Genomic DNA, 18,595 nt, shown 5'->3' on the forward strand with positions numbered 1-18,595 from the left:
GATGGCTGCAGCTCCTGTTGTTAGGAGGATTAAATAAAACAGCTCCTCTCCTCAGTGGCAGACAAGTTGCCCTAACACATCGGCCAAAGCTCCTGACCGCCATCACAGCAGAGCATTTACTGGTCAGGATGGTGAGACTTCTCCTGCAGAGGGCAGTCATTCCTGTTTAGTTCACGACTGCGCCATACACACACACACACACACACACACACACACAACGGACCGTCAGAGTTTGAGGCTGGACAAACACACTGCCAGTGAAGACACAGAGGGAGGACGAAGAGAGGGAATTATCAATAGGCGATGTGATTCTATAGTGCAATGGTTGTGAGATAAGACAACATTAATACCCATCCACTCCCTTCTTTGAAAACTACCCTCCAACACCTTTACTGACAGTATTAAAGTGCTGATTGTTGAAGCCCACAAGAGGGCCGGCAATGTCAAACACACAAACTTCCTTTCAGAGAAACCGTGACGGACTTTTACAGTACACAAGTGTTTGTAAACAGAACGTCTCTGGAACCAATACATGGCTATGGTACATGTGCAACAGTAGTTCTCATCTACTCGTATGAACGTCATCTACCTTGTAGTTGCATTCGTTTTCTTCTTTTTTTATTTAAAAACAGAGAAATTATACAAAAGAACTGAGAAGTCTGGCTGCAAAGCAAGCATGTGCTTTTTTTTTTTTTTAAAAAAAAAAAAAAAAAAAGATAATTTCCTAATTTTTCTCTATGGTTTAAAATACGTTCAGCTGAATTGAATGTGTAACTGATTACGTATGAGCGCATATCCCTAACCTCTCTTCCACATCTGACTTTCTTTGTTAATCCTGTCTTGTACTGTAGAGGTGACTGTATCCCCCCCCCCACCCCTTTTCTTTTCTTCCCTGTAACTCTAAATGAGGTGCCCTGCGTGGCCGTGGTGTGGCCAGACTCATGCGCCAGGGTCTCACTCAGTAAAAGCTCAAGCAAACAGAGGATCAGGCAAAGGTGGCGCTGCGGCTGCAGCCCTGCCGGGCGGGGCCCTGCTGCGCCGCGCGTTAGGAGCGGTAGTCTTTTTTACTGTAGGGCTTGTTCCCCAGGATGCTGTCCACCTCATGTGTGATAGATGACGACAACTTTGGAAGAACCTGTGAACACAGAAGATGAATGAGTTTTTTGCATGTTTACTGTCGTCCCATCCTTGAGGTAAAATCTGCACAAACTGAGTTTGCATGTGTGGTTTTGTAGTTTTCACTGAGGTGTCTGGTGACGGATTCCTAACAGAGGGAAATAACTCAGACATTACAAAGTAGCAGCCTTTGCAATGTCTAAACAAATCCTGCAAGCACAAAGAGCCATCAGTACTTTCTGTAGTACGTCCTTTAGCAAAGGAACACTGAAGCATCCTTTAGGAAAGAGATTTTTTTTCTTATGCAGGTCCTCATAGCTGCAGCTTTCAGAGACATTTTTATATTTATCCTGTTTCACTGTTTTGAATGAATAAAAATGAGGACAGTAAAGGGGCAGCCTGTGATGACTTCTTTCTCTTACTCTTTAATTACCAACCTTTATTAGTTAAGTTACATTTTGCATCTTATTATAACAAAATAAATAATGTAATAGATAAATGATAATATGCTACAGGTGACGTATCAAACTCTTTCTGAAGTTTATATTGAACATTTATATTGTCAGTGTTGCAGAGCGATGTTACGCACCACCAGATTCTCATTACAGCACTGTTGGCTTTTCACGTCCTCAAACATCTTTCCTTTTCTTATGGTGTGTTTTATCAGGGTCTTTATGAGAGCTTAAAAAGAAAAAAGATGAAATCTTTTTTCTTTTCTCTCCATCAAGGAACTTGCCATGGCATTAGAGTACAAACACTGAAAAAGAGAATAAAATGAGGCTTTTGACCACTGGGCTTCTTGTTTTACATTTGCTGGTTTAAACTAGTTAAAAGTCATAGTCAAGTTTTTCACATGTTTATAATTTTTTAACAATGTTTTTGCCCAAAACAATTACATGCTTGTTAAAATAATAAACAATATGATCACTGAAATAATGTGACTTTTGTGACTTGTTTTAGTGTCAAACCAGTCTCATCCTAATGCCAATTAATTGTGTATTGCATCTTGTCTTTCTTGAATATTTGACTTTCTTGAATAGCTTTTTCCCTGCAATTTGTTTGTATTATGTTTTTACTGTTTTCAATGTACACAGCTGCTACAATAATCTAATTCCTTTCCAGGGATCAATTCATCCATCCATCAAACTAAAGTCTATTTGCTTCATAGATTATGTGGACAATAAATAATTGCTCCACCAAAAAAAATGTAAAAATAAAATGCAATTCTTCTGGATTTCCTGAGAAAAACTGTTTCACACGGAGGGACAGATTTATTTCAGTGTGTGTGATATGAAATGCAGGCTAAAAGAAAAAACCAAAGAGCCCTTGGGAAATGTGAGCATAACATTTTGGAAAGAACATGAAATGTACTGAGGGAGAGGAGACTTAAAGTATGCACATGCACAGAAGAGAACAGGAGTGTCCACAGTGGAGAGGAGATAGTGGAGAGTAGGGATGCTCTTTACTGCCGGCCACACATTATGTGAAGAGAGGATGTAAAGCCCCACCAGTCTGAGAACCCCATTAAAGAATGCGTCTTATCAGCAGAGGAAGAAGTGGCCATGAGCTCGTCTCCAATCCCCCATGGCAACTGATACTCAGCTGACCTTATTAACATGGTACAGTAAAGCAGCCAAGCGTGCCACAGCAAACTGCCCATGAGGCCAAGCTGTACTCAGGAGTAGAATCTGCTGCTACGCCCTAGAAGGCACAAAGCCGGGCCTGATTAAATGGCCTTGTCGCATTTTTAGTCAGAACTCATTATTTGCTCTGTGACAGAAAAAGGAAAGGCGGCGAGCACGCACGCACTCACACACACTCACACACACTAATTCTACTGCCTTACCTGAATCGCTCCTATGTTCTCCATCAGCTGGTCGGTGTTGGACGCCCCTAAAAGGACAGAGCTCACCCCCTCGTTCCGGAGGCACCATGCTGCAGGAGACCAGTTAACAGCCGTGACACTCCCATCATGACAACACACACAATCTGGCGATATCCATGATTCACATTCAAACACACACAATGCACAACAAGACGTACAATAAGGCTGTTTTGTTTTTTTCTTTTTAACGTTTAAATGGTTAAACCATCCTGATAAAAACATCCACGAACAAAATGTGACAACATTCTATCTGGCCACAAACCTCACACACATCACACAGTGCTGCCCAAGAGAGTCAACTTTACGTTAAATTGATAGTTTTCTGTTGATAATTTCCCCAATCTGCAAAGTGAAGTAGCAACTTTACCTGCTAATTGAAGCCAAAATCAAATGGACTTTGATTTTTGGAGTTCACTGGATCATACTTGCAGGAAATAACGGTCCGAAGCTGAATGAACGAACCACTGACAAACAAATGTTTGACATTGATCCGTTTTGATCGGCTCCTCATCAGATCACTGAGATCTGACAGAGATGTGATTATAAGTGGCTCAACACGAAGTACGCTGGTTGTATACATGCCTTTTGGATTCCACCGCTGCAGTCTGAGGACAAGCAGGAAACCTGCCTTTCTGTGATTCCTCTGAACAAACTGACACAAAAATAACACATCGCCGGCTCCATGTGGATAATTTTTGTGAGCTGTATTATGCAATGCAACTGCATCCTTTTTGCAATTGAGGAAGATACACTTGTAAGCAGATTACAGTATAATAGAAATGAGTATGTTGATATGAAAATAGTAGGATTATGACTCTACACAAATCTTCCACCAAAATGAGAATGAAGAAAAAAAGAGAAAAGGCAACTCTTGAAGGTTTTCCCCTAGTTAGACACAGGAGTAAAGTGTCCCTTATGGCAGTAACTACCACAACATCTATTAACTGTTTCTCTGCTCAGAGTCACAGTCTGAAACCTGAATTTAGCACCAGCACCAACGGCCTCAAGCAAAAGGCAGGGAAGGTTCTGTCATTGTTATCTAGTTCTTATTCAATACTGCAGTACCACTGTGATATAGAGGGCTACATGGTATAAATAAATCTCCTGTGCTGCCTTCAGGAGTGCAGAAAAGATTTATGGAAATTGGGAGAGTTGAGGCTGTCCACTAATGGGCCGTGAAACCTAATCTATGACACTGTATTACTGTGAGGGTGAAAAACTGCAGTAATCTGCTCTGAGATCAAAGACAGACCCCCAGATTTATTCACAATGTCATATCAGGCGCTTTAACTGCCCTCGCAGGACTGTGCATCTTTGGGGTTTTCACATTCTCCATTCGCTGCCTGGCAGTGAATCGATATCTGTCAGCCACTGGATTTATTTGTGGGATGCTATTTTGATGCTGACACTTGAAACTGCTAAATACATGTAAACACCACAGAGAACCTCACACCTGCAGACACACATATATACCGTAAGCCTGTTTGCATTCCTTGCCTTTATATCTATTAGGTTGACGTCTTCATTTTTCCACAGGAATTAGTCAGATCCAAGCTTAGTTGACTTTTTTTTGTCAACAATGCATTTCACACCACAGCTATTTTAACACAAGACACACACACACACACACACACACACACACACACACACGTGACAGCACAACGGTCGAACCAAACAGCTGCGTGAGCGCTCCTGACCCCGGCCAATCCGAGGCAGAGGGACGGACAGACAGACAGAAAGAGAGAGAGCAGCAGAGAGTATCTGCGTACCGATGGCGAGTTGGGGCAGAGTGCAGCCCAGCCGCTCCGCGATTGCCTGCAGCTCTTTCAACTTCGCCTGCTGACGTCGGCCCTCCTCGCTCAAGATCTTGTCCTTCAACCACTGGTAGCCCTGTCGAAAACACAGCACACCTGCTCAAAAACACAGCCCTGCTCACACCGCTGCGCTGCAGCTCCCATGTCACCAGGGCCCGTTTTTCAACACGTGACTGTCTCCTGCTGTCAACGTATCAGCCAAGTTTATGCCGTTATAACTCCAAAGATGGAAATATACACAAAATAGATGACTACAATGAATGAATACAGCATCTATTCCAAATAAAAAGCAACAAAGGATGCTAATTAAACATATTATGACTAGTGAGAATAAGCAGTCGACCGAAGAGCCAAAACAAGAAACATCCACAGACAACACTGAGCCAAACAGGAAGAAGTCACTGCACAACACCAACACAAGGAGCTAGTTTCACCAGAGGAGGTCTAACCGACAGTCACTGACACACAAACAGAAACACAACATGCCACTTCACCACAGTGGGACACAACACCGCACAAAATCAGATGTTAGCTTAGCGCGGGGACCCACAATCCTGGTGCTTGAAGGCCCTGCAGGTTTTAGAAGTGCCACCGCTGCAACACATCTGATTCTGAATCAGGCTTGTGCAAAGCTAGACACCAAGCTCTGCATTAGCCTGCTAAATACACACTGATTTGAGTCAGGTGTGACGCAGCAAGCGCACTACTAAACCCTGCAGGATGCTGGCCGTCGAGGACCGGGATTGAGGATTCCTGATGAGAGGTTGGATGCCAAATGCTGAATCTTATTTCAACAACACGACATGGTAAAGTAGATCCAGTGTGATCTCGTCACAGCAGAATATTCTACCAGGTTTCTTTGTGTTTACTCACTTAAACCCTGACAGCTTTCACTCTGTTAATGTTCAGTTTAAATGAGCTTTTTATTTCCTTGTGCTAAAAGGAGTTTCTGTCCGTAGCATCAAATTAAAGCTATTTGTTTGTACTGTACACGTGTTTTTACTGGCTCATGTGTGTGTTTTAAGATGCATTAAGCCAACACCGGTTTACAAACAGGCTTGAACAACACAGCTTGTGAAGAGGTGCACAGTGCATGGTATCAGCATAGCACTGAAAGCACACAGGTGCTGCGCAGTCACACAACCTGAAAGACACAAAGGCACAATAAAAACAAACAACCAGCAACCAGAAGGGGATACACACAACGGTGTGAGCGGCACAGATAATCGCAGTGGAGGTAAAAGGCGGGAAACAGCGCGCGGGGTGTCATCTACCTTCAGAGATGCCCGAGAGTAGGGAGGCACCCTGCCGTCGTATTTCCCTGAGATGATCCCACAGGCCAACGGAGACCATGTCATGGCCCCCACACCTGAGAACAGAAAAGTGTCAAAATCATCCGAGACAAACAGCAGCTCACCTTTTCAAGGAGCTGATGCGTCTCGGTAATGACTTCAGTCAGTCTCATATTGAACGAGTTCGTAAAAGATGGACTGTGACACTGATCTGGTCATATTTTCAGGATTAGAAACTCACAAAAATAACAATGAGAAAATATTCTATATATCTATTTTGTGTACAAATGATAAGTTTGTTCTTATACTACACAAATCTTTCCATTAACATATTGCAGATTATTGCAAAACATTTCTGTTTCAACTGCATTTCTTGGAAGCAGCCATGACTCATATAATCAGGTCTGTGGTTTGATCCCTGACACATCCATATGTTGAAGTGATGCTGAACACTGCGTTGATCATGGGTGTGTAAGAGTGTGTATAGTAGGGAGAAAAGTGCGGCACATACAGATAGAAACAATATATGAAAAAGTAACACAATGTAGAGCTTTTTTGTAAACCTTAGGGAAGGTTCCATGAAAGTGAGGTTCATCTACTACTTTTCCACCAGCAGCTACAAATGCATCGCTGCTCACCGATCTTATGGAAGAGCTCGGGCAGCTGTACCTCTACCTTCTCCCTCTGGAACATGTGATACTCAGCCTGCTCACAGATGGGAGGAATCTGGTTAAACTGTCGGGCAACAGAGTACGCTTCCTGAAGAAAAAGACAGACAATTAGGTTCAGGTAAGGGAATTGTTTTACATTTTTAATCTACATTTTTACAGATAAAAACTGTAGCTTGTAATTCTGTAATGCATTTACAACAGCAGTGACTCAACAACAGACATAATTTGTCTTACCATTATTTCCATCGGGCTCCAACGGGATGTCCCCCAGTACATGGCCATGCCTTGATTTATCACATGGGTCATAGCTCGAACCGTTTCTGTAAAGATATATACATATAAATGCTAAAAACACCTTCAGTTCCAGTGTAACCCTCCTGTATTCTCTTCAACACGCCACTGTATGTTGCCTGAAACGTCCCTACATGTGAATCTGCTTGCTATTTAATGTCACAAAAGACATATCTGTTATCATTTGAAATCCAAATTGCCTGGGCTATTGAAAAGGGAGGTGGAAAAGCTGATTATGTTAATCATAAAGCTGACGTCCTGATGAGGATGACATCTTTTCACAACACGGCACACTTGAATGACATTCATGTTAAAATTCACATGATTCTTTTTTTTTTTTTGTTTGATCTGCAACATGCTACATGAAAAAGGACCCGAGCTAAATAAATAAGAGATGACAACCATATGTACACCAGTTCAAATCTTTAATCACACACAAAGTGGGTTGACACACTGGATGACAGCTTAAGTATTTTAAGCACTGAGGGTTAAAAATATGTTAGGGATGATTTTGGTTTTTTTCTCCCTTTAAAATTCTGGGTGAATGTTTAAAAGATTATCCCATGGTATTGCATTTATACATCTGTGTATTTGTTCTCATTTCATATAAAGAATTTAATTTACAACCACATCTGATATGCCTGTGCTGTCATAAGAAACCTCCCATCTTCCAGTTTTAATATAAGTCTTTCCATTGGTTAGAGGTACAATCTGTTTTTGTGCAACTGTAGAACAAAACATGTGCATGTCAGATAATCATCAGGACAGATAATAATCAGGACAGGAGTGTAATAAAACCGGGTTGTGTGAGCCCTCAGTAATCCTGCATCCATCTATTAACTTTACTGATGCTCCTGACACATCAACCCTGTTATTCATCGAGTGGGTGTTTGACTTAAAAGGTTGTCTCTTTAGTGACAGAGTAGCAGTTCCCCTCCTCTTCACCCCGTTCACTCAGTAAGCTACTGCCAAAAAAAATATACAGCAGATGGCTTAACCACCCTAGATTTAAAGATATAACCTCAAAGCTGTCCATGTGAGCGGATTGCGGTCGTTAAAAACGCGGATGGGCGAAAGAATCACCTCGACTTTAGCACCACCGGCTACTTGTGCCAACAAGACAATGAAGAATTGTGAAAGAGCCAGAGCCAATGAAACATCAAACAGGAGGCAGGAAGATGACCTCTGATTCAACCCTAACCTGAAGAAGAACTCTACCACTGGAGCAGATGGCTACTGCGCGACCAGCTGAGCCCACACGCGGTTAACACTCTGCCATTTAAAGGTCTCTAGCATCAGTATCTATCATTCTGACTGTGGAGGTGGAAGCACCAGGACAGCATGCAGCATTTTAAAAATAGATGTTTCAGTTACAAGAGGTTTGACTATCCGAGTCTTCACACCGCAGTAGTCATAGAGATGCACAAGAGATGTTTTCATAAAGCTGACAAAACAGAAACTCTTAGTTACCTTCCATGGGCGTGTTGGGGTCCGGTCTGTTCGCAAACACCACATCGACATAGTCTAGCTGCAGTCTTTCTAGAGAGGCTTTTAAACCTGAAAACATGCAGCACAAGCTGGTAAGAGGAAAGCTCTGCTGTGGCTGCTAAAGTAATTAAGTGTGTGATCAAAATTAGCACAGAGGATTCTCAGTTTAACTGGGTTAATGTCCCCAAAAGTTTTCTATGCAACTGCAATAACCTCAAGAGAAATTTGACTATTAAAGAGTAGCTTTGATTCCCTCGACCCCATAGCAACTAATTAGGAAGTAATTTGTTGTTGCAGCATCAACATTTAATCCATTAACATGCTGCACTGCTACCCACCTTCTATAATGTGTTTCCGGGATAAACCTCTTTCAGTCTCCGCTCTGCAAAAACAAAACAGGGAATTTGTGTTATGAAAAAATTATTTAAACATGACTAAACCTGCACTTCAGTGTTGCATAACATCATTTCATCCTTTTTTTGATTATAATGTGTTTAATAGCTTTGTTTATTTTCATTTTTTAAAAGATGGAATAACCTGAAATACGACAGGAAAGATTTAGATTTTGCAATCAGATGAAACTTACTTTCCACCCCAGAAGATCTTTGTTGTTATCACCAGACTCGAACGTCTAAAAATACAGAATGACAGCACATCTGTAAGAACACCTGGCAAACAAATATTATAAATTACAACAAAACAAAGCTGATGCTTTGCAGTTGACGATCCCCCCCCCCCCCCCCCCCAACACAGGTTCTATATTTCAATAATTGTAGGTGCACAAACAACAATGGAAACCTCACACCCATCATTAGGACCTCATTCCATCGGTGTTAAAGTCACCCGCATCCTGTATTAAGTGCGACTGTCACTGAACGAGAGGAAATGTAGAACCTGATCTCATATAACCTAAAAATGTCAATCCAGGAATAAGACAGGAGATGAGTCACTAGAAGTTCATCCATTATTCAGCATCTTTGAGGAGGGACGCTCGAGTGAGGGCACAGCATGGCCTCCCGCATTAATCTTGTGTGTTATGAACTGGAACCTTTACTGTTCCAGTTCACAACACACAGCTGAGGAGAAAGATGATACAAGATTGAGCAGGTTGGCTTGAACGGAAATTAAAAAAACACCAAGCTCAATTAAAGTGTGCCACATACCTCCATCCTTTCTTCTTTATGATGTTTCCAAGCACCACCTCGGCCCTGCAAAGGAGACACAGAGGAAGATTATATAAAGATAGCTTTGAAATGATACAAGCATTTACACGCAACTGACCGAGGACTGATTAAAGAATGCGACTGAATCTGCGCACACTGTATATTTCATAGGGGAGCTTTCAAGCAAAAGAGCACCTGTTTGTGATTGGTGGGTATGAATGAGCTGCCAGGTCAGAGTCAGCAGGGCCTTAGCCCAGCTGTGCTGTCAAACCACCGCTATGTCGCTCGTTAGCAGCTGAAGGGGTGCTAATGAGTGACATTACGTTCAACATGGGGCTCATTAGGACTGGGCAGAAAGCTGTCAGTAGCATGTCTCCATAGTCTGCTTACTCTAACAAATCACCATACAGCTCCTTGTGCAGTTTTAGATAAAAATGGCTTCAAACAGGAATTAAAACAATAAGTCATTTATGAGACTTGGTTTGTATTTGCTTTGGCTACAGTCATAAATAATGTTAGCTGCTTTACTTGTTTTACTGGCAAGTTTCAAAACTACGTTGAGGAGTACACATCGCCTACAACACAGCACACTCCAGCTTCAGACCTGTGTTTGTCACACACTGAGCAGTGATATATTCCGACAAGATTGCATGTCACATGTTTGGTGATGTGTAAATCTTTGGATGTGTAGACTCTTATCAATCACAGACTGACATTTGATGGAACATTCTCAGTTTTATTCTGCAGCAGGGTGATATGTCACACAGAAATGTCTTCAGACACAAGAAGTCCTGCAACATAGTTTGCTGCACTCACTAAGCCTGATGTCATGCATTATCAGTGTGAGATGTAATGACAACAGAAGAGGAGAAATCCTGAGGAAAAGTGTGGAAAGTTTCCCAATATGATTGGAACATTTAACCTGCAAAGTCAAGAGGTGCTGTCTCATTTTTATCTACATCATTATTTACAATGCTCATCAAAAACAGTGCCTATACAGATGTTATTTAAACATCACTGCATGGTTGGAACGATGAAATATGCCTGGCCTATCGCATTTATTTACAACAGCTACAACTGCTGTTTTCTTTCAGCCAAAACAACTGTTTCATTCAAAGTTTGTAAAAGTTGATATATGATACCTGATTTTAGTACATTTATGACCTTGATCTTGATCATATCAAAAGGTAGTGCGAGCAAAATTATAATGACTTTACCCAAGGAGTCAAGATAACTGGAAATGAAATCTGAAAATGCAAGCATGCAAACCTTCTCCTGAACTGAACACATCCAGCCGTCAAATGCTGAAAACATCTCTGTATCAAAATGGGTTTGAGTTAACAAGTTAGTATTACCCTATAAACTGTTACATGCTTTCTTTTAACAAGTCAAATATCAGGTAGTGTTGCCAACTGAAGCAGCTCCGTTTCACCTTGAAGACTTCACCGTTTCTTATCTCAACAGAGCACTTCATTCTCAGACTACAGGCTTCCTCTCCTGTGGAGCTACACACCAGTTCAGGTTCAGGATGCTGACAACCCCTCTGCCTTCAAGACTAGGATTCAGACTGTCTTTTGCTAAAGCTTATATGTGGTGCTGGCTCATGTGACAGTGAACCACTGCTTACTTATGCTGCTAAAGGCTCAGGCTGCTGAGGCTCTCTCAGGATGCACCCAGCACTTCACCTATGCTCTTCTCTCTCTCTCAGTGCATTTATATGCCATTACTGCATATCATTAACTCTGTCTCCCTCTGGTTGTTTGGAATCTTTCCTTGCATGTTTCTGCATAGATTTCTGCCTCGTGAGCTGCATGTTTCTGTTCTGCGGTTACGGGCCCGACCATCCGGTCAGTTGTTTATTTATTGAGGTTTCTTTCTCTCTTGCTGCCCCTCATCCATCCAGGCAGACAGCTGCCCTACCCGATCTGGATGTGATGGAGGTTTGTTACTGTTAAAAAGATGACTTTTGCTCTTTCTATTGTCATCAGGGGTGTCATAGAGTATATTTGAGTAGGATAACTTTCACATGCACAATGTGAGGAGAATTTGCTAAAGAGCACAAAGACTGGGGTCTGGAAGAGGTAAAATAGGTCATGTGGTCTGATAAATTCAGACTGATGAGTCTTTATATGCCAATCACTTTAATCCAGAATGATGGGGCATTGTTATAGGAAGAGCTCAAGGCTTGGTGCAAACTTTACGGAGCTCTGGTAACACTGCTGTGATCTAAGGTTGCCTCAGCTGAGCAGGTCCAGGTTCAACAATGCTATCCGTACAAATATGTGCTCACTACATCAGTATACTGAATGACCATGTTTTCCCCATCAACAGATTTTTTTCATTGGCAAAGTTTAATATGATGATCTGAAGATATCTTAGGCTCAGATTGCATAAGAGCAGTTCAGAAAGTGTGAAACAGAAGATTTAAAGATGGACTGACCACAGCAGAGTTCACATCTTCTAACCACGAAGAATCATTGTGAGGTACTGGAGAAAACTTTATGCAGTGATCTAACTTTCTAACCATCGTTACAAGATCTCAAAGAGAAATGAATCCATACGCAGAACAAGATGATGCCTTGGCAAATGTGTGCTGTAATAACAGCATAAGGGACTCAAACAAGAGATTACTGACTTTTTTTTGCAGCAGGCAGTGTACCATATATAATAATTAGGAGATTGCATACACGTTGCAATGCATTTGGATATTTAAATATGAAACGCATGTATTGGAGATGGAAATGAAATTGCCAAACACTCCACTGGTCATATTACGTTCTCATCAACTGAATTTTGTGATAAACAAATTATTCTAAATTTAGCTTCTTTTTAGTTGATTTGTATATTTTGTTTTTACTGAATGTTCCTGCATTAAATTATTTATATCCTTCCTGCTTTGTTTGTTCCTTATCCAAGATAAATTTAATGAAATATTTAACACCCCTGTGATTCTTGTATTTTTGCCTGGTACGCCCTCCTGCATATTCAACCATCAGAGTGAATACAGAAGTGCAAGTAACGAACCAAACCTTGCCAGCTGGACTCACATATTTTTAAATAAGGACTGAAGTTTTCCCCTGAGAGCAATAACATGTTTGCCAGCTTACAATAACTGTATGTGTGTGTTTTTTTCAAACACCCACGTGAAGCTTGAGTATTGCCATTCTTAAATGTGAGTAATTCAAGTGTCCAAACAGAAGGTGCAAGGCGCCTTGAGCAGGCTGACTTTCTTTTTCCACCCATTAATTAGGTCTTAATGCTGCACAGTTGATGCTACGACTTATGGTGAAAGCCTTAATATAATGGTGCATTATTTAAGCATTAATAAAGACCATATTACGTCCAGATTTCTCTGTATTTGTGCTCACTGGTTTCCCATGAGGCATTTGCAACACATTTAGAGCAAAATTCCTGAGCTTTAAAGAAAATGGAGACTGAAATTTCTTTGATACTGTGAAACCTACCAGATTAAAACAGACACGTTCTGTATGATAGATTACAGCGGCTACAGGACATAAGATAAACAGACATGTTTGTTGGTGCATATTTAGTTACATTTCTGAGACACGTTGGCCTGCACTTCGCTATGTGATAGTCAAGCAGTACAATCAATATTTAATATTGCTGTGTTGAATGTTTTGCTTTGTGAATGTTTTATAGAGCAAAGCTACAACAAACAGCTTAAATATCATATTTTTCTGTCCGTATTCACAACTTAGCTTCCTGCACGTGACGCCAACACCACACATCCTCCGAGTCTGACAGATAAAAGAATCAAAAGCTTGAAAAAAAGAAGGACTTCACATGAAAGTGAAGTGAAAGTATGTGTGTAATATAAGCTCCTCGGTACGTCTCTGCAGTAGAAGCTGTCAGGATTAACACCTGTGTGCAGCACATCAGACACAGAACAGATTTGTCTTCCTGTTTAACTGTGGTTTAGGGAGGCATGCTCATCAAACACACAGTTGTCAAAGATCAAACTTGTGCTCATTTTCCTGGCCCCGAAATGAACCAAGGCAGATGTGAGACATGAAGACAACCACTAAAAACTGCTTTCACTTCCTCTTTGTTGTCTTCTGAGACGCTCTAATGCACCTCTCAAAACATAATGAGTAAAGTAGAATATTCTAGGGAGGATTAAAAGGAGGATTTACAGCAGTTAATCAGATATGCTGTTTGCAAAGGATAATCCCTTGGATTATTTTAAAGCACCCAAGTTACAACAAAGCCAGATTAATCCACAATGGAATTTATAACCGCGGCTACATCTAGATGTACATAAACACGGGACCGTTCTCAAAGGTTAAAATATCATCAGTGACACAACTCCAAATTGAAGTCATTCATATCTGATCTGATTTCAGCAGGAAGACAGTAATCTTATATGAGTATTGACAGGTTTACATTCATTGACACCAGTCTACTAAAATGAAGAGGCCATCAATAAAAACACAAAGTGAGGCCAGTTTCCAAGCTCGTTGTCATAAATTCACGGTTTAACACCGTAGTTAAGTTAAAAGAAATGTCTAAGCAGCTGTTTCACTTCAAATAAACTGAAATGATGGGAAATGTGCCAGTATGGTAGCATTTAAGTTAGTTTTACAGATGAGGGGTTTTAAAATCAGCAGGAATTTTTAATCTCACCACTAATGATTGAGTTTCAATTGACATCTATGTAACACTTTATGCTCACTATCTTTTTTTTTTTTTTTTTTTTTTAACTTAGGCAGTTGGGCAACTGCCTTATTTACAAGAAATGACTAAAAATAGCTGCGGGTACCTGACACAATACACACTGCCAAATGCGTTGTTGTTTCTTATTGGTGTGACGCATGTGAGCTGAGTAGGCGTTCATGTTCATGCTGCTGTAAGAATGTGGCCATATGCTTGTCCGACTCCAAAGAGGGTCAGAGGGATCTGATGTGAATTTTTAGCACATTTTAATATTTATTCAGTTGTCCATTTATGATTAGAACATTAAAGACACATGTCAAAGGCAGATTAGAGAAAGACAGCTTTTTTTAAGCCCACTTTCACTGTTCTCTTACTGATGAAAGTGGAAAATTTAAAGGGAACAGTGGGTCTTAAAAAAAAAAATAGATGAAATAAAAAGTTTAATTAAAAGCAAGATGCGCTCTAATACCAGGGGTAGCTGTCTGCTTGTGAGTGGGACAACTATGAAAAGGCAAATTCCTGTCACACAAACCACGGCTGTGAAAGATGTTCAAGATGGTTTCAGCAAATTTAACTGAAAAAGAAAAATAATAGACTATACAATGAGATACTGGCTGTATCTGCGGAGGGATTACCACACATACATGAAGAGTTTAATTTCCAGGTGTCAAGATGCTGTATGGTAGGATTTACATCCATAATGCCAGGCACATTTAACAACACCACAGTGGATCACATTCACAGTGAGCAGATTTACAATCAGTCAGATACCTGGTCATACCTAGCATTAGTCCTCACTTATAAAAGAGCTACAGAACAGGATATACTTACTTCCCAGCAGCATAGACCTCCGCTGTGTCAAACAGATTGATGCCATTTTCATAGGCCAGAGTCATCAGCTGCTCTGCCATCTGTTGAAAGAATAAGGGGTGAGGAACACAGATTTGGGATGGAGAGTTTGGGGTGAGAGCACTGACGTGAAGTGTTTTTTCTCTTTTAAAAATGTATCTGTCCTCACAGGACTTAAGTAGGCTGTGGTGGCTTTTTTACACATTTCGTTCTTTGACTGCAGGCTCTTTCACCGTTATGTTTTCACTACAGGTAAAAATAGTCTTCCTGAGCAACCCCAGATAGGCCAGATCATATGGAGGGTGTCCATTCCCAAGTTTTGACTGATGTAGGATGACAAAATCCATCTGCTCTCACCTCATCTGTTATCTGTCCCCCGAACGTCACCCATGTTCCTGCAGAGGATGACACGTAGGCGGGGTTATACACACGTGTGCAAAGATAGGCAGTTGAGCAGTGATGCAATATGTTCTGGACGAGTATTACAACACAGAGTGTACAAAAAACAAGATCTGGCTAAATAAAATAACACAGATAAACAAAAAGACATAGTTAGAGGAACTTTCTCCGGGTTACAGAGAAAGGACAGCAAGGTTGTGTGTTCCATTCTGGGTGCAGCAAACTTCTCAGTGTGTGTCATGTTTTTACCTAATCCAAGGCAGGATACCCGCAGGCCCGACTTCCCAAGGTTTCTGTCAACACAGAGAAATACATTTACATTAATGCAGAGTTGGCAGTGATTTGTGATGCTTTTGCTCTCCAGCTGTGACTGGCCTGCTCCCATCATAAGCCTCATTTTTGTTATTTTACAATGGTTGCCTATTAAATAAATAAATAAATAAGCCTATCAGACTCGTGTAACATTAGCCCCTCTGTTCCTCAGGTTTTTGCTGCAAAGGAGGCTTACAGTCGTGGAAACTGAGACGAATGAGGCTTTGTATGGATTTGGAGTCCGCCTGCATCCACTGCAGCACTGACACATGTAGAGTGGATGGGTGAAGAAAAGACAGTAACACGTGAGCTGATGAGTCCGTGTATGTGCGTGTGTGTGTGTGTGTGTGCGCGAACGTACGTGTGTGCATTTAATGTCAGTGAAAATCAGAGACAGGAAGTAGGTCTTAAGCAGTCCCACCATGACATCCACTGAAATTTCTCACAGCACACCAGGATCCCTCCGCCTCCTTCTGACTAAAATCCCCTGCAGCAATGCGGAAGCTTTTCTGCTCACAACTGGCTTCTAAAGCCAGCATCTCTGAGCCAATCACAGTCCAGATCAACCCCTCTGCTGACAATTACAGCTTTTGGTTCGATCTTTGATTTCAGCCAGCTTTATGAAGTTTGTAAGATGTTGTCTGCTGGAATGCAGAGGCACTAAAATCGGTTTCAGGTTGTATCCAAATGAACTCAAATGTTATCCTCTCATCTGCAAGAAACCATCGCATAACTACAAAAAGATTAGATGGACAAAACTGAGCGTGCTACTCCTGGTCAACTGCACATTTGGTTTATCTGTGTAAAAAAATATAAATGTGCCATCAGTGATGATGTAACATGCAGGATTCAGACTGAGTGTGTGGGAGGGTCTAATATACCTTTGTAAGACTGAGATGTACAGAGTGGTTCAAATGAAACAGAGTAAAGAGGGAGACAGAAGTACGTGCCTGTGTGAGGATGTGTACGCTAAATGATTGCTTGGGACTACAGGTCTGAGTGGGACAGTGTGTGTTTGAGCGTGGGTGTGTTATGAAGCTATGAAAAGATTGCTGAGCTGCTGCAGTGAATAACAAAAGCACCTTCAGAGTTTTCTGAGCGCAAAGTCCACAAACAGAATAAATAATTTCTCATCATGCTCTTCTCATTCAACTTGTTCCTACAAAGAGCCTCATTAAAATTATCCTTCTTTGGTCAGTGAGTTCTGTAATCATGTTACAGTGGGGCTGATCAACAAATAACTGGCTCTTAATTGCATGAGTAAAACTGCCCCTTAGGGGGCTGACTGCTGTGCAGTTTCACAGACATCACTGAAACCAAAAGCAGCGATCTGGCCAGAACTGTTAGTGGGGCATTTTTGCTGGGGTGTTTTTAATGATGGACTGGGACATTTGTCAGTATTCAAGCAAGATTTCTCTGTTTTCACAAGGCTGCATCTCACTTTAAATAAAATAAACACTGTCAAACATTCATATTGGTTCATCTCAATCTTATGGCTTCAAACTTCAATGAGTCATTGGTATGGTAAGAAACTGAGATGTGCAACAAACTTGGATGCCACTAAAGTTGCACTATTTTTTTTTTTTTTACCAGTTTGTATTAGAGTTCATGACAAGGCAAAACTTTAAGTGCAAAGTGTGCAAAAGCAGACTTTAACCATGAAAACTGCACATACAGTAGCTGTACATTCAACCCACACCAAAACCTAAAAATAAAGTTATCAAACCACAGTATCAGAATACACAGCTCTGCCCTTGCCATTCTTCCCATTGTAAGGATGTTCTATTGTCAGCACATTGTTCTCTTCAATATTTTACTAGGCTGGCCTTGAGTACTGCTTTGCGCAGTGCTGCAACGACCCTCTGCCAGGGCTAGTGAGCAGGTGGGGTCAGGTTCCAGCTGAGTCTCAGCAGACATGAACCCCAACAGTAAAGTCATCCCTCTAACACCCTCCTCAATAATGAAGGAGACTGATACAGTAGAGGACAGTAACACCACAACAGCTGCAGGACAAAGCTGGAGGGGCTTCTGTAAACCATGCATATAATGATCATGAAGAATGTCATATGGTTTTCTTTGGAAGACCAGAGTGTTGTTTGAGCATCTGTTAACATCAACTCTCTAAAAACAGCACAAAGTGAAAGGCAAGAGCTGTTAATATGACTAATAAGTCCTTTCAGTTCTAATGTTGTATCGCTGTATGTCCTGATACACAACATACCTGTTTGGAGGCTTTTCTGTAAGCCAAAGCCCTTTGAAGCATCTAACAACCTTAGAGGTGCAAAGTACAACTGTGTCCATGCTGTCTTCATACAAACATAGGATATGAAATGAAACTTGCATGATTTTAGTCAGTCAGAATCTTCTAGCCTGCTGTTGGTCTTTCTTTCTACTGTCACACTGACAATCAGTGGCTGACTATTTCAGATTTCCACCACAGTTTTGTTATTTGTTATTATTAATATTATGTGCTCTTTTCTTCGTTAACCCTTTAAAGCAGGAGATATGGGTGGTTATCTATCCAGTTATCCATTACTGAATTCTCATTCTACAGAATTACAACACTCAAAACACACAACACATCAGCATGACAAAGGTCCAATCCAAAACATCACACACAGGGGCAAGTATTTAATCTTCT

The 18,595-nt window shown here is 41.1% G+C and overlaps 1 protein-coding gene across 4 annotated transcripts in view; it reads right to left on the bottom strand.

Moving 5' to 3' along the window:
* Positions 1–893: 893 nt before the first annotated feature.
* kcnab2a (potassium voltage-gated channel subfamily A regulatory beta subunit 2a) overlaps positions 894–18,595 on the bottom strand; it is a gene marked incomplete at its 5' end in the record, with an annotated part of 90,802 nt that continues 73,100 nt past the window's right edge. For all 4 annotated transcript variants that reach the window (XM_079243001.1, XM_079243000.1, XM_079242998.1 and 1 more), the window contains 13 exons: positions 894–1,135; positions 2,963–3,051; positions 4,771–4,891; positions 6,090–6,184; positions 6,746–6,866; positions 7,013–7,098; positions 8,540–8,626; positions 8,896–8,939; positions 9,144–9,188; positions 9,721–9,765; positions 15,226–15,305; positions 15,601–15,638; positions 15,892–15,935. In XM_079243001.1, coding sequence (XP_079099127.1) covers positions 1,046–1,135; positions 2,963–3,051; positions 4,771–4,891; positions 6,090–6,184; positions 6,746–6,866; positions 7,013–7,098; positions 8,540–8,626; positions 8,896–8,939; positions 9,144–9,188; positions 9,721–9,765; positions 15,226–15,305; positions 15,601–15,638; positions 15,892–15,935 — 985 coding nt within the window. In that variant the 3' untranslated portion in view covers positions 894–1,045. The remainder of the gene's footprint in view (positions 1,136–2,962; positions 3,052–4,770; positions 4,892–6,089; positions 6,185–6,745; positions 6,867–7,012; positions 7,099–8,539; positions 8,627–8,895; positions 8,940–9,143; positions 9,189–9,720; positions 9,766–15,225; positions 15,306–15,600; positions 15,639–15,891; positions 15,936–18,595) is intronic.

Source organism: Telmatherina bonti, assembly GCF_933228915.1.
Source record: "Telmatherina bonti genome assembly, chromosome: 6".
Taxonomy (NCBI): domain Eukaryota; kingdom Metazoa; phylum Chordata; class Actinopteri; order Atheriniformes; family Telmatherinidae; genus Telmatherina; species Telmatherina bonti.